The 19,398-nt window shown below is 43.3% G+C and overlaps 1 protein-coding gene across 8 annotated transcripts; it reads right to left on the reverse strand.

Moving 5' to 3' along the window:
• Positions 1–3,772: 3,772 nt before the first annotated feature.
• Positions 3,773–19,208, reverse strand: STRA8 (stimulated by retinoic acid 8). Of its 8 annotated transcripts, XR_003533755.1 has the most exons (10): positions 18,930–19,208; positions 18,310–18,507; positions 16,583–16,658; positions 15,083–15,167; positions 14,558–14,710; positions 11,189–11,471; positions 9,873–9,949; positions 8,079–8,190; positions 4,903–5,070; positions 3,773–4,580 (listed from the first exon to the last, which is right to left on the reverse strand). XR_003533755.1 is itself a non-coding variant. In XM_027680704.1 (9 exons), the coding sequence occupies exons 2-9, from the start codon at positions 18,415–18,417 to the stop codon at positions 4,506–4,508; spliced, it is 969 nt and encodes a 322-aa protein (XP_027536505.1). In that variant the 5' UTR covers positions 18,418–18,507; positions 19,071–19,208; the 3' UTR covers positions 3,773–4,505. The 8 variants fall into 8 exon arrangements, 7 of the variants coding, with proteins under 7 accessions (XP_027536505.1, XP_027536509.1, XP_027536503.1 ...); XM_027680704.1 differs by lacking the exon at positions 4,903–5,070 and having other exon boundaries at positions 19,071–19,208; XM_027680708.1 differs by lacking the exon at positions 4,903–5,070 and having other exon boundaries at positions 18,463–18,507.
• Positions 19,209–19,398: the final 190 nt, after the last annotated feature.

The raw sequence follows: 19,398 nt of genomic DNA on the forward strand, positions 1-19,398 counted from the left end.
GGATCTCTGGAGGTCACCTGGGCCAGCTCTTGCTCAGAGATGGTTCTGCTAGACCAGGTTGCAGAGGACTGTGTCCCGTTGAGCTATGGATAGAGACCTGTAGCCTCTTTGGGCAGCCTCTTCCAGGTCTGACCACTCTCGTGGTGTAAAGTGTTTTCCCTTGTGTCTAACTGGAATTCCTAATGCTTCACCTTGTGTCTGTTGCCTCGTGTCCTTTCACGGTTCCTCTCTGAGAAGAGTCTGACCCTGTCTTCTCTGTTCTCTCAACTGGACAGCTGAACGCCACGGTAGGATGGCCCCTTCAGTCTCTTGTCTCAAGACTGAACAAAACTGTGTGGTTTCAATGAAAAGCCTGTTACAGTCCTGTTCTTTGGTCCCACACTGCAGCTGTAATGATAGGTGGCTTGTTTATTGGTAACAGATATAATGTGGTTTTTTGCTTGGAGAGGGAATGAAGCCTGAACAGATCAATTGTGTGAGTGTTAGCATCTTAAAGAAAGAAACATTATGGTATAAATAGTTTGCTGTTATGGGCAGATTGGAGAGACTCTGTTGGCAATTGTTTTATTGGAATTGCCATGTCTTTGTTGCATCTTGGGGTTGTTATATCCTTCAGAGAAAAAATGATTTGTACATTGAAGTATATCTGACTCCCCCTCCCCCATCACACATTTTAGATATCACTGGTCTGAGGCATCTCAGCTTTGGTATCTTCTTCATCATCCCCAACCTTGACTATATCTCTAAGCTCATTTAGAGCCAGCCTATGCTCCTAGGCTGCTCTCTCTAGCAGGCAAATCCATGGCCTTACTCATCATCTCTCTCAAATTTACCTGTGCAGTAGCACATGTGTGAAAGTGAGTTGAAGGTCTACATCACTGTGTTCCTGTGTCCTGTGCTGAAGCTGCCAGGCTGCTGCTGGCCAGACCCACCACGGGCTGGAGGTTTAAATGGGAACAGGACACAGCTAATGGAGAGGTACAGAAGTCACATCACTAGGGTGTGTTCCCCACAAATGAGGAACCCTCAGTAATTTTGCTGTCTCTATGTTAGGTCTGTGGAGGCTGCAGCCATATCTTTTTGCTTTTCCCCATAAGACATGTTAGGATGCTGGCAAGTACCAGAGGCTTATATTTGCTTTAGCTCTGTTTAAAAAAATATCATTGGCACAAGTTGATTATGAAAATCAGTCTAGAATTGGCTTTTTATTCCCCACCCCACGGCTGGAGAACATTGTCTGTCTGTTGTGCTGTCACCCTGCACACCCAGCCTGCTGCCGTGTCTGTATGTCCCCATCTCGTATTTGGCTTGCAAGCTCCCTAGAGCTGGGCATGACTTTACAGATCCTGGCATGAGGGAGCCCCAATCCCCAGTAGAGGCACATTACCCAAGCACACCTATGGCTGTGGAGGTGCAGACAGCTGCAGGGGCGGGAGGGAGTGGTGGTGGGAGTCGTGGTATGCTGGTCGAGGGCAGCTGTGTGCTGTTGCTAAGGCTTAGAAGACAGATTTTTCAGAAGCTGTTTACATCCCTGTTTCAATCTTAGGCTCCTAAATGCCCTTTAAAATTCCCCCTTTGAGATGTTAGTTATATATTTATAAAATATCCTTTTATTTGCCTCAGGGGGACAATTCTGTATTTTAAAATGAAGTAGGCAGGGGTTAGTCTGCAGGGCCACCACTCTTCCTAACTGCATGTGGCCACTTGAGATTTGGAAATAGCTTTGGCTTTGCACCACAGCCAAACAGCTTCTGTTTATTTGCTACCTAATGAAAAAATGAAAAGCAGATGATCCTCGTGTGTAAAACTGAACACTTGAAGGCTGCTCCAGATTGCTTGGACAACAGCCAGCTACTTGTCAACTGCGTTTCCCTTTCATGCTATTGAGTCCTGAGTGCAGCAAGACTTACTGATGTCAGCCAGGTGTGGGGTCACTCTGCTTGCAACTTTGCAGAGAGGCAGACAGCTAATTGGGGAGTCCAGACAGGTGCTCCTGCTGTTCTGGCTGAGGAGAAACAGTGATGGGTATTTGCTTGTACCTAGGTACACTGGCTCTAGAGCAGCTAATCAGAGGCTCATTTTCATAGCTTTCTCACAAGAAGACATGACCCGGGCAGTAGGAGTGTCCTTTGTTATGCTCAGTGTGTTTTAAAGTGAGGGGCTCCCACACTGCTGTGCAACTGGGTCCTATTCTGTCCTGTTCAGCTTGGTCTGCCCAAACCCCTACAATGGCTGCACTTCCACTGATGTGTCCATGTTTCTCACTCCTCCATCCCTGCTGCCCTTCTGCTTCCAACTCCTTCCTACCTCACTGCCCCAGTGGCCTGCTAGCCTACATTCTTCCAGATTTATTTATGAAACGTTTCCATCAGACCAACCACTGAGTTCAGTGTGGAACGTGTGCACACCTAACAATAAGGAATTGTTAGCAGCTCAGGAATTAGGGCTGCTTCACTGCCAAGGCAGAGCAGACCTCACACATGCCAGGCCAGAACAGCTATTGTCTATGTAGAGTTGGCTCTGCAGGAGAGGAAACCACCTTCCCACATTACACGCTGGCCTGTGCTCTTGTAAACTAGGATCATGCAAGAGGAGAAACCAAAGTAATGTGCACTTCACCTTCTCCTTAGTGTCTTTACACTGCCCACAAAGCCTGCTACTATTTGAGGGAGGTATTGTTTTCACATTAACTCAACACACCTATTGTTTTGCATGAATGTTCAGGCCAGTCTTAACCTAAAATTCTCCTGGTGAAGCATCAGAAGCTCTCATGTCTAATGATTAAGGGAAGGCATTTACAATAGTGTATGGTGTCCATTTAAAACTGTCTCCTCTTGTAGGTGGCAGGCTGAAAATAATTTGAAAATTAAATATTCCACTGTTTAACTTCTGTCCTGGACTGGCCTTCAAAAGGGTGGTGATGAAGGGAGCATAAGAAAAGGTTGTTAACCCTTGAAGTTTATCTACTCAGCACGTGCCAGTATTGCCAAGTTTGACCTCAGCTGATGCAGTAATTAAGATGGACACGGTGAAAGAATCATTAATGTAACAAACCTGACCAAATGTTGTGTGGCAAATAGAACAGGAGATGGCCAATGGCATCCTGGCCTGTATCAGCAATAGTGTGGCCAGCAGGACCAGGGCAGTGACCATCCCCCTGTACTCGGCACTGGTGAGGCTGCACCTTGAATCCTGTGTTCAGTTTTGGGCCTTTCACTACAAGACACACATTGAGGTGCTGGAGCAAGTCCAGAGAAGGGCAATGAAGCTGGGGAAGGGTCTGGAGCACAAGTCTTATGAGTGGAGGAGTGGCTGAGGGAAGTGAGTTGTTTAGTCTAGAGAAAAGGAGGCTCAGGGGAGACCTTATCGCTCTCTACAACCACCTGAAAGAAGGTTGTGGTGAGATGGGGGTTGGTCTCTTCTCCCATGCACCTAGTACAAGGTGCTATCACAGCCTCAACTGCAGGGACAGAAGGGGCTCTGTAGCCCTTATTCTTCCCTTGTACTTCAGTACTAGGCTCACGTGTGTTTGCCTGAATGTATTGTGCTTTTGTGTGCCAAGGCAATGCTGGGCAACAGCCCAGCCCTCTTGGGTTCAGTCTAAAAGCCTGGCTGCTGAAGACCAATGGATACCTGGGCATGCCAGCTTTAGTTTAGGTTTTAAAATAAAACTTCTGTCCTTTCTGTTTGTGATGGCTGTTAGCATGACTTCAACATAACCACTAACAGAACACAATTTGTTCAAGTCTGCAGAATAGCCTTTAATGATAGCTCTGAGATGTGAAGGATTTTATTCATTTTCACAGCACTTTAATTCTAAGACACTATTTGAGCAGCACTACTCATCAAAGAATTAGATATGGAAGAAGAGCACAAGGCTGATCACTCAGCTTTACACACTTTTCAAAAGTAAATAATCCAAAGCGTATTATTGTGCCTGCACTTTTCTGGGTGATTTGGGAGTGGGTGCCCACTGCTGCTGTCCTCATAAAGAGACAGAAAAGCCTCATCCCACTCTTTGTGAGGAAATCCATCTTTCCTTGTCAGCCTAAGCTGAAAAACAGCACCAGAAAAGTAATCACTGTCAGGGTGGTGATTTTTACAGGTTGCAGTTTGAGACCTGCATCCTATGGTAGTGTGCAGGCTGCCACTGATGTGGCCTCTCTGCTGCTCTTCCACAGGTTATGCCAGGCAAGGTCACTTAACTGTACATGCCTCAGTTTATTTGTGAGGCGAGATTTAACATTAAATAGCGATGGATAAAAACATTTATTAAGATATAATAAATAGCTAAAACCTTTAAGACTTTTAAAAAGTATAAATTACTCAACTGATATATCAAGAAGTACTAATGAGGGAAGGAGAAGTCAATGGTAACAAACCACTTCAACACAGTGTCTCCACACACTGCTCAGAGAGGTGCTTCACTGAAGGAGGTGAAGCCTCTTCATGTGCCTGGTGTACCTGGCACTGCTTGGCAAAACATTAGCAAAGAGAGGTACTGTTTAGAAATCTTCATCATCGAAGGTCTCAGTGCACCTCAGCATCACAGTCTCATAATCGTATGGAAGATCTTCTTCCTGAAAGCCCCCCCCCAAGTCAAGCAGGATTAAAAACCAGTGGAGTTGATTGTGTTTCAAATATACAGTGGTTTGGTTAAGAGCTGATGTGTCAGCTACTGTACCATGAGCCCTCCCTCCTCTCTGAATCAGCAACCAGCACTTGTCAAGTGCCTGAGATGCCTGATGAAGAATGGCTCAGATTTCCAACCAATTTCCTTTTAAAATCACCAGGCTCCACTCTCTGTCATTTAGACAGCTGTTACTGATTGTGGTAGTAAGTGTGTCACATAACAGGCTCTGAAGATATGAGAGCTTCCTTGAGGCCTTAACTTCTACCTACTTCAGGCTTTGCTCCACTTTTAGCAACAGAAGGAAGTGGTCTTCTCTTTCACCAGCTTACAGAGAATTAGCAGCTCTTGAGAAATCAAAGTCTGGAAGATGAAAGTGTTCATGCTTGCAGTCCCTATAGTTCACCTTCTGCATTGATGCAAGACTCTTTAGGGAAAGACTGCTTTTAAAAATAGGTGCTGTTTAAAAATGTATAGCTTAAGGAGCACTAAATCCCACTTTCTTGTCAAGTGACTCATCTAAAATCCATAATTTTAAAAGAAAATGTTCCTTTGAAGACACAAAGGTGCTCAGTACTATTTAGAAAAAAACCCATTGACTTTCATTTAGGCAAAACCTTTGGACCTCAGTCTAAATTAATTCTTTACTGCTTTGCTGCTAAGCTTCTCTTATGATGTGACCTTAAGACAACAGCTCTTGAAAAATGACAAGACTGCTTAACTAATCTCAAGTTCAGAAATATTTCTCTATCATGTACCACGGAAGCATTGTCTTGTTCTTATTTTTGCATCACCACCCTTTTAAGAGCTCTCCCTTTCCTTGTCCAAATTATTGCCTCCCTTATCTTGTGTGAGTCCTTCTGAAGTTTTTTATACCAGTGGGGTGCATGCCCTTGGCAGCCTTGAGAGCCAGAGCAGCAGCTCAAGAGGAGCTGTGCTCAGTAGCTCTGTGGCTACAAAACAGTGACCATACACAATCCAACAGCAGTACTTTGTACCTGTAAAGTTTACTAGAAATGGCATAACATAGCACTGGCATGAATGACCAGCAATAAAACCCATCACCTCATCAGCTCTGCAGATGAAAGGAAAGGAGACCGTAGGCTGCCTTTTGTATTTCAGTCGGGTACACATCACATGCCTTACCTTAGCACTTACTGTACCTGCTACCCACCTCTGTATCTTCTACAAGGTCTGTGCACAGTGTAGCGGGACGTTACTTTAACCTTGAGATAATGTATCCCAGCACTGTCCAAACTCCTGGGCTGGCATAGCGCCAGCACAGGTACCATTTCAAGGGAAGGGGAATGGTCTGCAGGGGTTCAGTCATACCCATAAAGTAAGCAGGACGGGTTCCTTTCCTTGTTAAGTCCAGGAGTCTCTGATGCTCTGAGCGGCCCAAATTCTGGGGCAAGGTGAGTAGCCTATACTGATCTCTCTGCTGCTGCCTGAGTTGGTGTGTTTCAAGCTAGCTGGAACATCTTCTATCCCTGCTCTGCAACCACTTTCATAACTGTCTCAATCTGTTTGCTTTGAGATGGATCCAAATTTCTGCTCTCAAAACAAAAAATATCTTGTCAGTCATTTTTTTTTTGCCTCTTGGCAGCACTGTCTAGATGCGCTGTACTGCAGTCTAAATCAAAACAGATTGTTACCTTCACATTATCTAGCCTTGGTGATTTCTGCTCAAACTCCCTTTTTGTTGTCTTATCACAGACAACTAAAAGTTCCTGCACAGAAGAAGTGTGTGCAGCCTTTTGGACCCACAGAGTACAGCCAACTGCCATTTTGCAGTACTTTGGGTTCTTTTGCTGCCTGTCTTCCCATTGCTCCCATTCTCGTAGTCTTATTTTAAATGTGCCTCTTCAAACCTTGAAAGAGACACTACCCCTTCCCATACCACCTCATCTGGGAGCTGTGAGATGGACTTGGGTTCAACGATGCAGCACCAAGGAGAAGGACAAAATGAGACCATGAGGCATGACATTCACAAAAGAAATTTAAACCTGGAAAATACCATATCTTGCCTAAAGCTTTTCTTTCTTTTCTAGGCCTGCTCAGTTCACGGCCATTTACATAAACACAAGAAGAGCTCTGCCCTTATGCAGAACAGAAATTCACAGACCAAAGAGCTGTGTTGATCAGTGCCTGGTTCTGACAATAGCCAGGAGCGGAAGTTTAGACAAAAAGTGCAAGGACGGCACATGCAGTGTGCTCTGTTTCACAATATATGTTCCTACATTACAGCAAGTTGCTATGAGGGCCTCCTGAGCTGGAAATTGTATTTGGAGCTTCAGATTTAGCAATTGCCCATGGATTGATGCCCCCGGAATTAAATCTGGTAATTTGTAAATGCAAGTGTTTTTAACATGTTGTTTGTTCATTTTATTGTGTGCTTTCTAGTTCTTCTGGTGTTAGACACAATGAATAATCATTCTGTGTACCAAATCCACACCATGCAGGAACAAAATGGTCTTGCAGTACCCCTCTGTCTTTTTTTGTAGAAAAGTCCTACTCTAAAGTTCCTGTTCAATGTCTTTGCTGTGCCCGCTGGCATTCTCTGCACCTCGTCTAGTGCTACTGTCTCCCTGAGATGGAGGAACCAAATGGGACTCAGCAGTCACTGTAGATTCAGATAGTGGTGCAACACAAGTTTTTGCTTTGTTTTCTGTTACAACTATCCCTCATCACGAACCCTCTATTTTCCTTCAAAGGAGCATCTGTTCAGGTACCAGAGACTGGGTGGGAGCTAGGCAATAGAAGCTAGCAAACCAATGGCTACTGTGGAGGCACAGTTGACTCTGAACCAAAACAAGCACGCTCTGGCTGAGGGATATCTTTTGGTTCTTCACCCACGTGCAAGCTCTGAGCCACCTCCTTGGCAGGAAGATAAGAAGGGGAGGAAGAATACTGCAAACACAAGGACTTGTTGGCTCAGCAAACCTGCAACAGTAGGCTGAAGTCAAGAGGCAGCTCAGGAACTGCTTATCAGCTCTTTCAAGAACACAGATATCCTGCTCCTAAGGCCTGCCAGTAGAGGTCTCAGGGTAGGGAACCTGGCACCCAGACAAGCAGAAGGTGGGTCGTACTGAGCTCAGAAAGAAGCAGCTGGGGGTTAATGGAGAACTGCGATGTGAGCTTTTGCCTGCTCAGAGGAGATCACTCAAGCTTTTCCACAAGGAACTTTCATGCAAAAAATAATTAAAAAAAAAAATTAAAATTCCTCATGTCATTTGCCATTTTGAATAATATTCAAAGCAATAATAACCTCTCACACTTTGCTTCTTACAAAGGCAATCCTACTGACACATCTGAAGTGATGAACCCCAAGTTCTTATTTGTAATCATTCTGGGCAATATGATCAGAAGCACAGAATACAGAAATCCCTTTCTGATACTGAAAGAAATACATTGCTCCTTCTATAAGGAATCCTTTGGCAAGGCTTACCTGGAAAAACTGTGTATTAGCAAAGAAGAGGTGTTTTAGGAAGTCAGTGACCAGCAGATAGAGTCTGTGGTGATCCTCTGGATTTTCAGAATTGCAGCTTGCAATTGCTGAACTGAAAATGGAACCAGATAGTGTATTTAATTTCCTGTTCCCTTCTCTTTACTTTCTCTCCTCCACATTTTACTTATAAATTAAAAAAAAAAAAGATTCAAATTGTTTTCAAGATGATTCTGATGTTAAAGACAATAGCCAAGCAAGGCAGAGAGGAGTGGTGGTGGATGTATTCATGAGATACTATCTAACAAATGCAAGGATGACATGCAAGAACAGAGAACAGCAATTCAAGAAACCAGTGTCACAACAAATAGATCCACTGATACATGACAGCTTTGGTAACATTGTTTTGAGAGAAAGTATATATCCATTAAAACAGAGAGCAACTATGATTATTTGGTAGTGTATTTTGAAGGGTTGTTCAGAAGAACTTCTTTTGTAAAGTTTTTGAGTCAATGAAGTAACCTGTAGTGATGAAATGACATGTAGGTTTGTACTCAGGTAACTGTGGCAAAAAGCTAAGCTATTCATTCTGGACCTTACCTCTATATTCTTCCTGGGATTTTACAAAGTTCTGCCATCACACCTCTGTCCAGAATTACAAGGGACACAACAATAAGCAAGGAAAGGAACAGGATAAATGTTGACTATTGAAATACTAATATGATTTGGGACCTAAAATAGACTGTAAAGATGATGGCAACACATTGCAGTATTAAGGAATATTTAATCTTATTTTAAATGCAAATGGCAGTTGTGACCTAATAAATGTTATTTAATAGATAAATGTTTGTTAAGCTTTTTTATCCATTCATGTATATTCTGATCAACAGCCAAAACAACCTTATTTTAATTCATTCTCTTCTGAAAGTGCAATCTGGAACGGTGGTGAAAGAAAGAGATTCACACTAAAGAGCACTCTAAATGTAGAAATATAAGTAGAAAATGGGATTAAACCCCCCACAGATTAAAAACACTATTTGCAAATAGAAACAATTCTAACAAAGGCTAAGTAGCAAGAATACATGAAAGATGTCATAAAGTGATTTTCCTCTTGAGGAAAGCAACCATTTTCTTTCTTTGGTCTACTGGGAAAAATCAAAGACAGTGCCAGCTTTGTATCTGACATGTTCTCTTCAAGGTAACTCATCTGACCTGAAGAGGAAAGAGATATTATTTAATAGGCCCTGTGTTTCTTCGGTGTTACTGTTCAGGTCAACCACGCTTTAACCTAGTCGCCTCCTTGTGACTGAATTAGGGTACTTGAAAAAGCTAAGGGAGAAAATGTTAAAAAATTATCATTTTTGTCTCATTAAATAAGAGTACAGTTTATGATTAGCTGATCTATGCAGGGAATGCCTCATGGTCCTCATAGATCTGGTGAGAGAGTGAAAAGGAAAACATTACTAAGTATTGTAACTTGAAAAAATGGAAAGCTATGCAGAGTGGTGAAGAAAATCAGAAGGGCCCCAGTTATCCTGAAGTGACAGGCTGCTCTTAATAAGTGATTCATACTGATTCTGCTTTAAATGACCATTAGTCATTTCACTTTTGCACCTTAAAAGGAAGTATTATTGTGAGCACAGTTGCTGGAGGCTGCTATTCTAACCATTTACTAAAAATTAGGCACAAAAAAGAGAGGTAGGCTATTGTCTTACTCCACAGAGTACTTGCTGTGGAGTATTGACAGTGGGTTGTTAACTTACTGTGTCTACCAAAAGGGGTGACATTGTAATTTACCTCTGGCTAGACATTCCCTGAGTCTTGCTTCTGTCAAGGAAACCAGCAGCAACATCAAATGCATCTTCAAACATTACCTAGCAGAGAAATCACTTCAGATGTCAACATATCCAGTCACCTAAAACTTTTACCTAGGGCATAATTTTTAATAATAAAGTCTTTAAAAACATGATATTCTTTCTTTACATTTAACAAGTATGTTTACAGCTAGAGTAAACCAAGAGTTTTTGTGGAGACAGGAATAATAAGGAATAACTGTATTTCATGACTAAGAACACAAGGTGAAGGTCCATTCCCTTAAGCCTGTGCTTCAGCCTCTTGGAATTAGACTTACTATTACATGTCCCAAAAAAATCAGTAAAACCCATGAATTGTATCAGTGCTTTTGAGGCTTGACCATGGACTGCTGCTTATGGCTGGAGATCTCAGCTGTACCAGCCAGTCTTTCCAAATCTGATTCTACTTCACAAAGGAGTTTAGATGCCCCCTGTGACAGACCAATAAGCTCATTAGTCCACTCTGCCATAATGCAGTTCACACATTTTCTGTGCCAGAAAGTACTGTACATGCAACATCCCCATGACATTTCCTAAGGCGACGAGCAATATGAGTTGTGTCCTGTGATTCAAAAAGAACTTATCAATGCAATTTCCTTATATGCTAAAGGTAGACATCTGTCCCTCTGTTGCAGCTAATAAAATGACACATATCTCTTTGAGCAGCTAGTTGCTTCAGCAATCAGTGCTCCAGGAACCATTTCTAAAGAATTAGCGGTTATTTAATCCATCTCATCAATCTCTTTTTAACAAATGCCATGGTCTATTCAACCACTGACTTCTTGGCTCTGCAGAGGTGCATGGTACAAGCAGTCATTGGCCCTGTACCACTTGAACTGGTCTCTTTGCTATCAAGTGCTTTGATGAAAAACCCCCACCCAACCCAAAACACAGCAGACCTTGGCAAACTGGGTATTCCTTCTGAATTTGGATCTTCTGTGCTTCTCAGAGAGTTTGCAGAGCACAGGAACTCTTGTTCTTGCTCCCTACCCCTGGAGCAAGTTACGAGTAAATTTAACTGTTACTCAGCACAGGATTACTACCACTGCACTCCTATAGCTTGCTATGTATCTTATCAAGAGAAAAGTTGGTGCAGACATTTACTCAAAGACTGCTTATTGTCTCCACTTATGCATTCAGGTGGTCTTGAGAAAGCTTAGTCACAACCACTGTATGTTTTCAATTAAAAACTGCAGAGCCAATTAGCATCTGAAGGCTTGGAGTTTCAGAGGCAGACTATGTATGTTACTGAGCACTTACTTCCTCTGGTGTGGAGACTGAGGAACCACTGGCTTCCTCACTGTTACCTCCGCTGTCCCTCACGCTCCCTTCAGTGCATGCAGGCTCTTGGCCAGAAGCCTTGGGATCCACGAGGAAATCTCTCTGACTACAGTACTGCAAGATGCTGTCCCTGCTTTCTTCAGAAAGTTCTTGCCAGAAATGGGAAATAGCTGTGGAGACCTCAGGGAGAGGCACCTCTCCAGTGCAAACAATTCCATGCTCTATCAGCAGGTCCATTGTATGCTTATAAAAATACAGGTATCTGGAATGAAAGGAAAGGGAGCGTCTCTTAAGAGCAGGCTATGAAGCAGCCATCTACTGAAAACCAGCAGGAGAATGGGTAGTAGGAGTAGCTCTGATTCATAACTGCTTCCCTGACTCCACCCTCTAAGACTTCATAGAATTATTGAAGATTGCCCAACACTGTTTGAAGATTTTAGCAACTGTTCTGCCAAGATTTCATCTGCAAAAAACAGGCTCCAGCCACAGCCTCAGCAGGACTGCCTCACAACAAAAGCTCCAGGCACTGCAGGTTGTACTTGTTGCACAGGCAGACCTCATTCTGGAGTTTAATCAATTTTCAGCTACTTGCCTTTGTATCCTGAGCCTTTTGCACTGTAAGTCACTTTTTAGACATTTACTGGTGTTGCGCTACACTTTAAGGCCCTGTCTGAGGTCATACCCTGATGTATTAGGTACTTATACATGCAGATAGAAGGAGACTACTCTAGGTCTGGATGCTCTGACTTAAGCATGGGAGCTAAATTTCCTGCATTTAACATCTGAGGAAATGCATCCCTAAGACTGAATTCTAAGCAGTCTGTAGTGAAACTGGTGGTGGAACATAAGTGTCATAATTTCAACCCAGTCACTAAATCTCAGAACAAGCCTGCTTGTACTGTTAGCACTGCGTGGCACAGTGAACCAAGGATAATAATGTCTACTTCAGAAAGCAACACTGAAGGTTATTTTACATTAATTAAATGCTTAGAGCTTCTCAAATGAAAATAACAAAATCAAAGGAGTACAAATAAGAGTTCTATAAAGAGCAGGCATTTTTACTACGTTTGGGCTCAAAATGATTCATTGGAAGGTGTCCCAAATGAGCACATTTCCTGATTAACTGAACAGTATTGCATGACAAAGTAACTCAAAAGAGTTCAGTCTTTTCTTTACTATTTTTAAATATTTGTTCCAGCAAACCAATATTGACAAGATAATTTTGTACACACACATAAGCATGTTTAAACTCCAGTTTCCATACTCTGAAGTACTGTCTACCATTGTTGGAGACAAAATACTGGAAGGGGAATAAGCGTTCTCATGTAAGGTATTTCGCTTGCTAAGGTTTTTGGATATCCAGCTCCAAACAAAGGATCTGGAGTTTCTCAGGCAGAAGAATATGAATCACCATTAGACTGCTCTGCTAAAGAAATTAAGCTTGAAGCGGAACTCAACTATTTTCTTCCCAACTGAAAGGAGACAACCATGTTTTGCACTGGAGAGAGTACCGCGCAGTCCTACCAATGGAGCTCCTGCTGGTGGACAGGGGGAGAAAACTCAGCCTGTTGAAGCTCAAAGCATTTCTGATGCTGCCCAAATAATATGATTAAACAATCACCAAAAGACAGCTATTTTCTTTGCTGAAGAGTCCCTGTTGTTTTATGTCTGTTATAAAAGATCGTTTTTTGACAAGAATTAGCTATGAACCAAATCCAACATGCCATAAGACTACAGGGTAAGAGGCAGAGTTCACACAGTACAGGCCCTGGTCTACCTTGTCAGTGAAGAATGGGAAAGTCAGGTGTTTACGGCTCTGTCACGCAGTCTTTGAGGAAGCAGAGCTTTCTAACCCCGAAAATCTTGATTCAGCACATTTCAAGGTCTTGTAAACGATACCTTACTACAGGCACCTCCGATTCCCTCAGGAGCAAAAAAAAAGGAGCCGTAGTGGGAGGCTGGTGCCATCTGCTGGCACAGCTGCAGGCTCAATTTGATGAAAAACACGGTGATCCAAGGGAATTTTAGAAATAAGCAGCAGTTTAAAGCAAAAGAAAAGGAACTGCGGAAGTTTTTGTTTATGGTGGCGATGCTGTGGAAGAGGATGCCAGATGTGGATTCTTCTGCACTGCATGTTCTTATCTCTGGAATGGTTAGGGTGAAATTGACTGCTTGATGGTACAGGATAGATTACACATTCATCTATTTCTCATATCTTTACAATCAAATAATCATTTATCCTGTTGAAAAAGCAGGATAAAACCTCCTAGTGCTGTCTGACAGCAAGGGGAAGAACGTGGTGTATAACATACTCAGTTTTAAGATATTAATAACTTTGAAAAAACCCTTTACAACATCTGGCTAAAATAATGGACCACTGACATGACAACAGTGGTCTTTGATTTTTAGGTCCTGCATCAGGCACTTGGGAGCTGATCCTAGAGGGGGTTATGGACTCACACCCACCAGTTATAAGTGTAACACACATGCAAGAGTTTAGGTTCCCCTCCTCCCCTGTGTTGCAGACATTCTGAGGAATGGTTTCTGGTATCTTCCAGACCACCACTATTCTGCAGCCTGCAGGCTGAGAACAACAAGATCTTCCTTAGTTGAATGCAGCCTTAGCCTGCTCTGATCCTGCTAAAAAAGTATTCCAAGCTGCAAAGAGCTAAGGGTCTATTTCGGGAAGGGGCAACAGTGTTCAAGCTTCTCATAACAATGCTATTAGAGGCAGGATGAGCATCACTGTAGGGGAAAGTATGCTCTGCCTCTGGTTCCTGCACCTCCCTAGAACACATACAGCTAGGCTCTTGACAATTTCATCTGGTGCAGCAATTCCTACATTCCTAAAATCTAGCCCCATTGCAGGGATACTTTATGGGGGTACTGATACCATAAACAAATCGGGACACACACCTGCATAAATCATCCTGGATTAATAACCTCATATTTCACCTGAGCTTGCCTGTTAAACCACTACTGTTAGCAAGTATGTTCCATCTTACTCTGAAAGTCATATGGACAGTGGTAAAGCACAGCTAGACAGGGACTGAAACAGTTGAAAGAAATTTTCTTCTTTTTCTTGAGAAGGGGTGAAAAATCCTCAGGGATTTACCAGGGCCTGAAAGCTGGGGAGTGCTATGATGCTGGGAGTCCATTCACATGCAAGTCACAGGTAAGGGACTTGAGAAATGATCAGCTCCATCACCAGCAGGGCCAAAGTTGCTGGCACAAGGCTTCTGCAAGGCAGATTCAGGCTCCAGCAGGGCTGCATGAACAGCAGCAACTCAATGCACAGTGTTAATGCAAACAAGTTAAAAAACTGAAGGCAATGTGGGGTGCACTTACCGTTCAAATTCCACCAGATCTGGGGAAGAAGTGTCTGAAAACTGGATCAGTTCTGGCTTCCCATCTTCTTCCAGTGTTTGTTTTTCACATTCTTGAATCAAATACCAGATGGCAGAGTCACTTTCACTCACGTCTTCTGAGGCTGATGTAATGCTGGAAAGAACACAAAAGAAAAAAGCTACATGAACAATTTCTTAACTGGACACCCCTGTCATGGTCACTCCAGAGTCCAGGGCCATTCTTCCCAAGCCAGCTTTTCCCTCCTTCTTTTGCTTTGCAGGAGAATGAGAAGTCCTTGGTGGAGATCAGCTATATAGAAGGGAAAGAAAATAAAAGCACTGACTGGAAATGAGACCAACAACATGCTTAGATTACAGGGGTCCAGGGGAAATCTCTTCATTCTTTTCTCATGATGAAAGACCTCTGCTTGGAAATACAGTAACAATGACAAAGAGGTTCAGAGATGCTGGAATGGAAGCAAGTCCAAAGTATTATCATCTTTTCTTGACTGGTATAAGCCCTTACCTGTGATTGCTAAATTGCCTCTTGACATATTCCTCCCTGACTTCCTCCAAGCTGGATGGGTTCCCATCCTCCAGACTGTAGCTCTCTGTTGTCAGCAGAAAGGTTACTGTTACATCAGTGGCACTTTTGGCTTCTCACTCACCCTCAGCCCCAACCAAACAGAGTATTTTCAATAACTGGTTCTTCATGAGCCAGAGCTTTTCATGAGGCAAAAATAATGTGAAAGAAGAAATCTCTGCCTCTCCTACAATGTGACTAGCATCATTGGGAGGTTATGAAAACTGAGGAACTTAGAATCAATGCCTTGTTCCTAACACTGATCTGACAGAACCGATGGTGAAAACAACAAGCAAATCAAAGTTCAGGCATGCACTAGTCAATACAGTATTTTGTGATTACCATATAATGAACAAATTGCATGTAAAAAACCCTGACATCCAAGCTGTGATTACCACAAGCAGTATGAATTTTACATATATGCAAGTCAATACAAGGGGAAGCTTGCCTCCAAGCTCCGCTTGACCAGCCTCACTGCTTGTGATCCCTTCAATTTTGCTCTGTCAAAATATTCTTTCTACCTATGACTGACTTTTACGGGTCATCCAAAGATGTGGTTTCAGATAAGATTGTTCATTGTAAGCACTGAGACTTCTAATTGATGTAAATTATTGGAGGTGCAAGTTGCATAAACAGCAATTTTTTTTCTAGCTGACAAGAATTTGGACACTTGAAGGGACAAAAATAATATGTCCAAAGCCTCTACCCTATATGCCCTTAGTCCTACTTGCTGCCAGTGGAGGCAGTGGCCAGCATCAGTAAACAGAAAGCTCATTGTTGAGGGTGTGAAGCCCCGCAGCAGGAGCTGCCTCAGCTGCTGACAGCACATGCTGACCCGCGTGAGGCAGTGTCACAGGCTGTGACAGAGGAGGGCATGAAGATGACCCATCAAGCGGAAAGAAACCAAAACTGTACCATCTCTCTTAGCCATTTCTATCAGAGTAAACTCTTAATCAGAGGCTTCCATTTCCTACACTAGGAAATCCTACCTCACAACAGAGCCTGCAGTTCAAGCTCTCACACCGCTGGGTGCTCCTGACGGCTGTGACTCGCACTGCACCACATTGCTGCGGCCGGGAGGAGCACACATGCTCCCGCAGCGAGTGAGGCTCCTTAGAGAGAGCCTAAGGATCCAGCATGGGGACCCACACCAGGCCACACCTGCTTGGGGGCAAATCGGCAGCAGTGTGCCAAGGGCACTCAGGCCTGCTGCCATGGGATAGCAGGAAATACTTGTTTCCTTTCTGCACCTATGCTGGGGAGGGAGTAGGAAACACTGAGTTAGAGGGGGATTTCTGAGATGCAGTGCTTAGTGGGTTGATAGACTAAAGCCACAGTTGGCTGTGATGCTTTAATAGGCTCAGCTGTGCACCTGTCTCTGTTTAACAAATACATAAAAACCAAGTGCAGGCACTTTGTCCAAGCAAATACTTGCATAGTTACCTTTCATCTTCAGCAAAGAACACAAGGTTTGCTCCAACTTCTGGATAGATGTCTTAGCCTTACACAAAACCTGATACTGAACATAAGAAGGAAACAGGACTGATTATTCTCTGCTCTAACTAGATTCATGTTTGAAAATGCCTTGATTTTTTTCTTCAGTTTTCCTTCATTTTGACCTTCAGTAATTTCCATGTCTCCGTGAAAACGATGTTTTTTTCACCAGCTACCCTTATACATATGAAAAGGGAAAATAATAACATAGTAAACTTCAACATAGAATATAAATATTTGTATATATTATGCAATACATACACATCACACCCAGTCTCATAGAGATTTGCTACTTAACTCTGATTTTTTTTTCATCAGCAAATGGTCTTTTTTGGATCATTCTCTTCTTGGAGCATGTCCAGAAATACCATGCTGTGAATCCTTGTTGGATGCCCACCAACTTAAGGCATAAGATTTTACTAATGATTTCCCGTGAGAATTTTGCTAGGAGAAGCCTTTGCCATGTTCTACTCTTAGCTGATGTAAACTGGAATAACTTCAATGCTGCACATCACTCCATCATTTATACCAGACATAACTGAAAACATATGACCAGTGCATTTAAACATACACATTTCCAAAATATTTCAAGATTTATGTGTGTGGTGAGACTATCCATGATCACCTTAGATGGGGTGTCTACCTTGCAGAGCTTTCATGACAGATATTTTAGCAAGACACTAAACACTAAGGATACAAGTGACCTTCTGTATTTAGGCTTTTTCAAGATATTAAACTTCCTTGACCCCCAGATGTCGTACAAGCGGAACATGATACTATGAAAAAGCAATTTTAAGAATTGGCATGTGAACATAGTCTCCTTAGACTATGCAAAGGAAGTAGTAGTTTAGTTTTGGCTTCTGAGATCGTGATGACTTCAGCTTAACTTGCATCTTGCTCAGAACATGGGAAACCAAACTCTTACCTCAACCTGCATGAGAGCTAAGGGCCTGAGCAGGCACAAGCCTCATATAGAAGTATTTGGCATGTTCATGGCCCTGTATAAGGACAATTCCCGTCCTAAACAATCATTGCCCTCTCCATTTTTCAAACTGGAAAACTGAAGGTAAACAATGTAACCAAATGAATTGGTGGCAGGGTTGAGAAAAGACTCCTGATGTTTATTCCTCCGCCTCCAGCATAGCAATATCAATCTGTTCAGTAGTATTTTGAGTAAATTTCATCTTTATAAACAATTTTGATTAAATAGTTTCTTTGTTTAGAAGAGAAAAGAAAACAGTACTGGTGGCTGTTTTTTCCCTGATCTTATTTTTCCCTCCCCACTAACTTCTTCTGTCCCTAAATTCACTATTCTGATTTCAGATCAAAATGCTGTGAAATCAAGATAACTCCATCATGAGATCCCTTGGTTTGTTTCCAAAACACTATAAAAGAAAACGCAAAGCTAGAAAAATGCAGCAAAAAAAGCCTGTAAAAACAGTGCAGACAAGGCACATGATAAACCCATGACCCAGAAACCATAAACTGAACAAGTTGCTTATGCTGAGTTGGCAGCTTTAAAGAGATCCAGGAAAGGTGCATATAGTGAAGTTACACACACACCAGCACCCATTAAGATACAGTGGTCATCCTCATAAATTTAACCTAAACCTGGTTAAGTTTGAACATGCTTATATATTATAGTGATGGATAGGGAAGTAGTCGCTGCTCCGCACCTTTGAGGCACAGTTGTCTGACTGGGATAAAACTCTTCCCCGCAAGCTGCTGAAGAGTCTTGCCAGAGGAACCCGGTGGTGTGCCTGTGGCAAGTGCTGCTTTGCCATACAGTGTTCTACCTCTTACAGGTGTGTCAGGGGATTGAGACTCACTCTGGCATGTATCTTCCTACAGTCTCCAGCTGTCTCTGCCGAAAGCTGCAATGCAACATTTATTTATACTGAATAAATATCTAAGTGAAGAAAAAGAAATCTTACAGCCTGCATAGTGGTCAGATCAAAACGAACAAAAAAAAATGTGGCTGATTGACAAGGGCATTCCAGCTCATCTTTGTGTAGAAAATCATGGAGTTTGAAGTGTTCTCTTTGCCGGAGAGATACCTGCCTGTTAAGTACTTACTAAAACACTAACAATAAACTGCAACACAGCTTAAGCTAGCCTCCCACCTCCTGTACACTTCCCCATTTCCATCAAATATCCAGGGCTTGGCTTCACAAAGCACTGACTTCTCTCCTTCCACAGATGTTACTAAGTGACAGACTTCTTTACAACATTGGCTATTTTCCCCAATTAACTGTGACATTCGTGCAGGCAACGATATCAGACATATCAGACATACACTTGCACAAGAGGGCCAGATCCAGGTGCAGCCAGGCCTGCTGCAGCTGCCCCGCCAGCCTGACAGAGCCTGAGGCACCCGTCTGGGAAGCCCTTCCCGGCCTTCCACTGGAAGGCCAATGCCCGCTGCCCCGCTACCGACCGCAAGTACAGCCTAGGGGTAAGAAGGCCCGCCCCTGCTGTTTCTTCCGCAGGCGGGAGGGGAGAGGCCGGCGGGGGAAGCCCCTGAGGGCCGCCGGACGCTGCAGGGATAGGTGTGTCCCTCGGTGCCGCCCCGCCCGGAGCCGCCCTCGACCGCCGCGCCTCTGCCGCGAGCGCCAGGCAACATGAGCCACACGTGGCCAACGGCCAATCGCGACGCAGCCGGCGCCGGACGGCGGCCAATCAGAAGGCGGAAAAAACGCGGGCTCTGCGCCCCGGCGGGGAGGGAAGAGGGGCAGGGAACAGGCGGGAAAAGGAGGGTGCGCAAG

The sequence above is a fragment of the Neopelma chrysocephalum genome, unplaced genomic scaffold (genome assembly GCF_003984885.1).
Source record: "Neopelma chrysocephalum unplaced genomic scaffold, ASM398488v2 Primary Assembly neopelma1_59, whole genome shotgun sequence".
NCBI lineage: Eukaryota > Metazoa > Chordata > Aves > Passeriformes > Pipridae > Neopelma > Neopelma chrysocephalum.

Coding starts and splice junctions, on each gene's coding strand:
- STRA8 (XM_027680704.1), bottom strand. CDS start 18,417: ATGGCAAAGCAGCACTTGCCACAGGCACACCACCGGGTTCCTCTGGCA. Junction 16,659..18,309: donor CAGACAACTGTGCCTCAAAG/GTGCGGAGCAGC, acceptor TCTTATGTTCAG/TATCAGGTTTTGTGTAAGGC. Junction 11,472..14,557: donor GATCTGGTGGAATTTGAACG/GTAAGTGCACCC, acceptor CTTTCATTCCAG/ATACCTGTATTTTTATAAGC.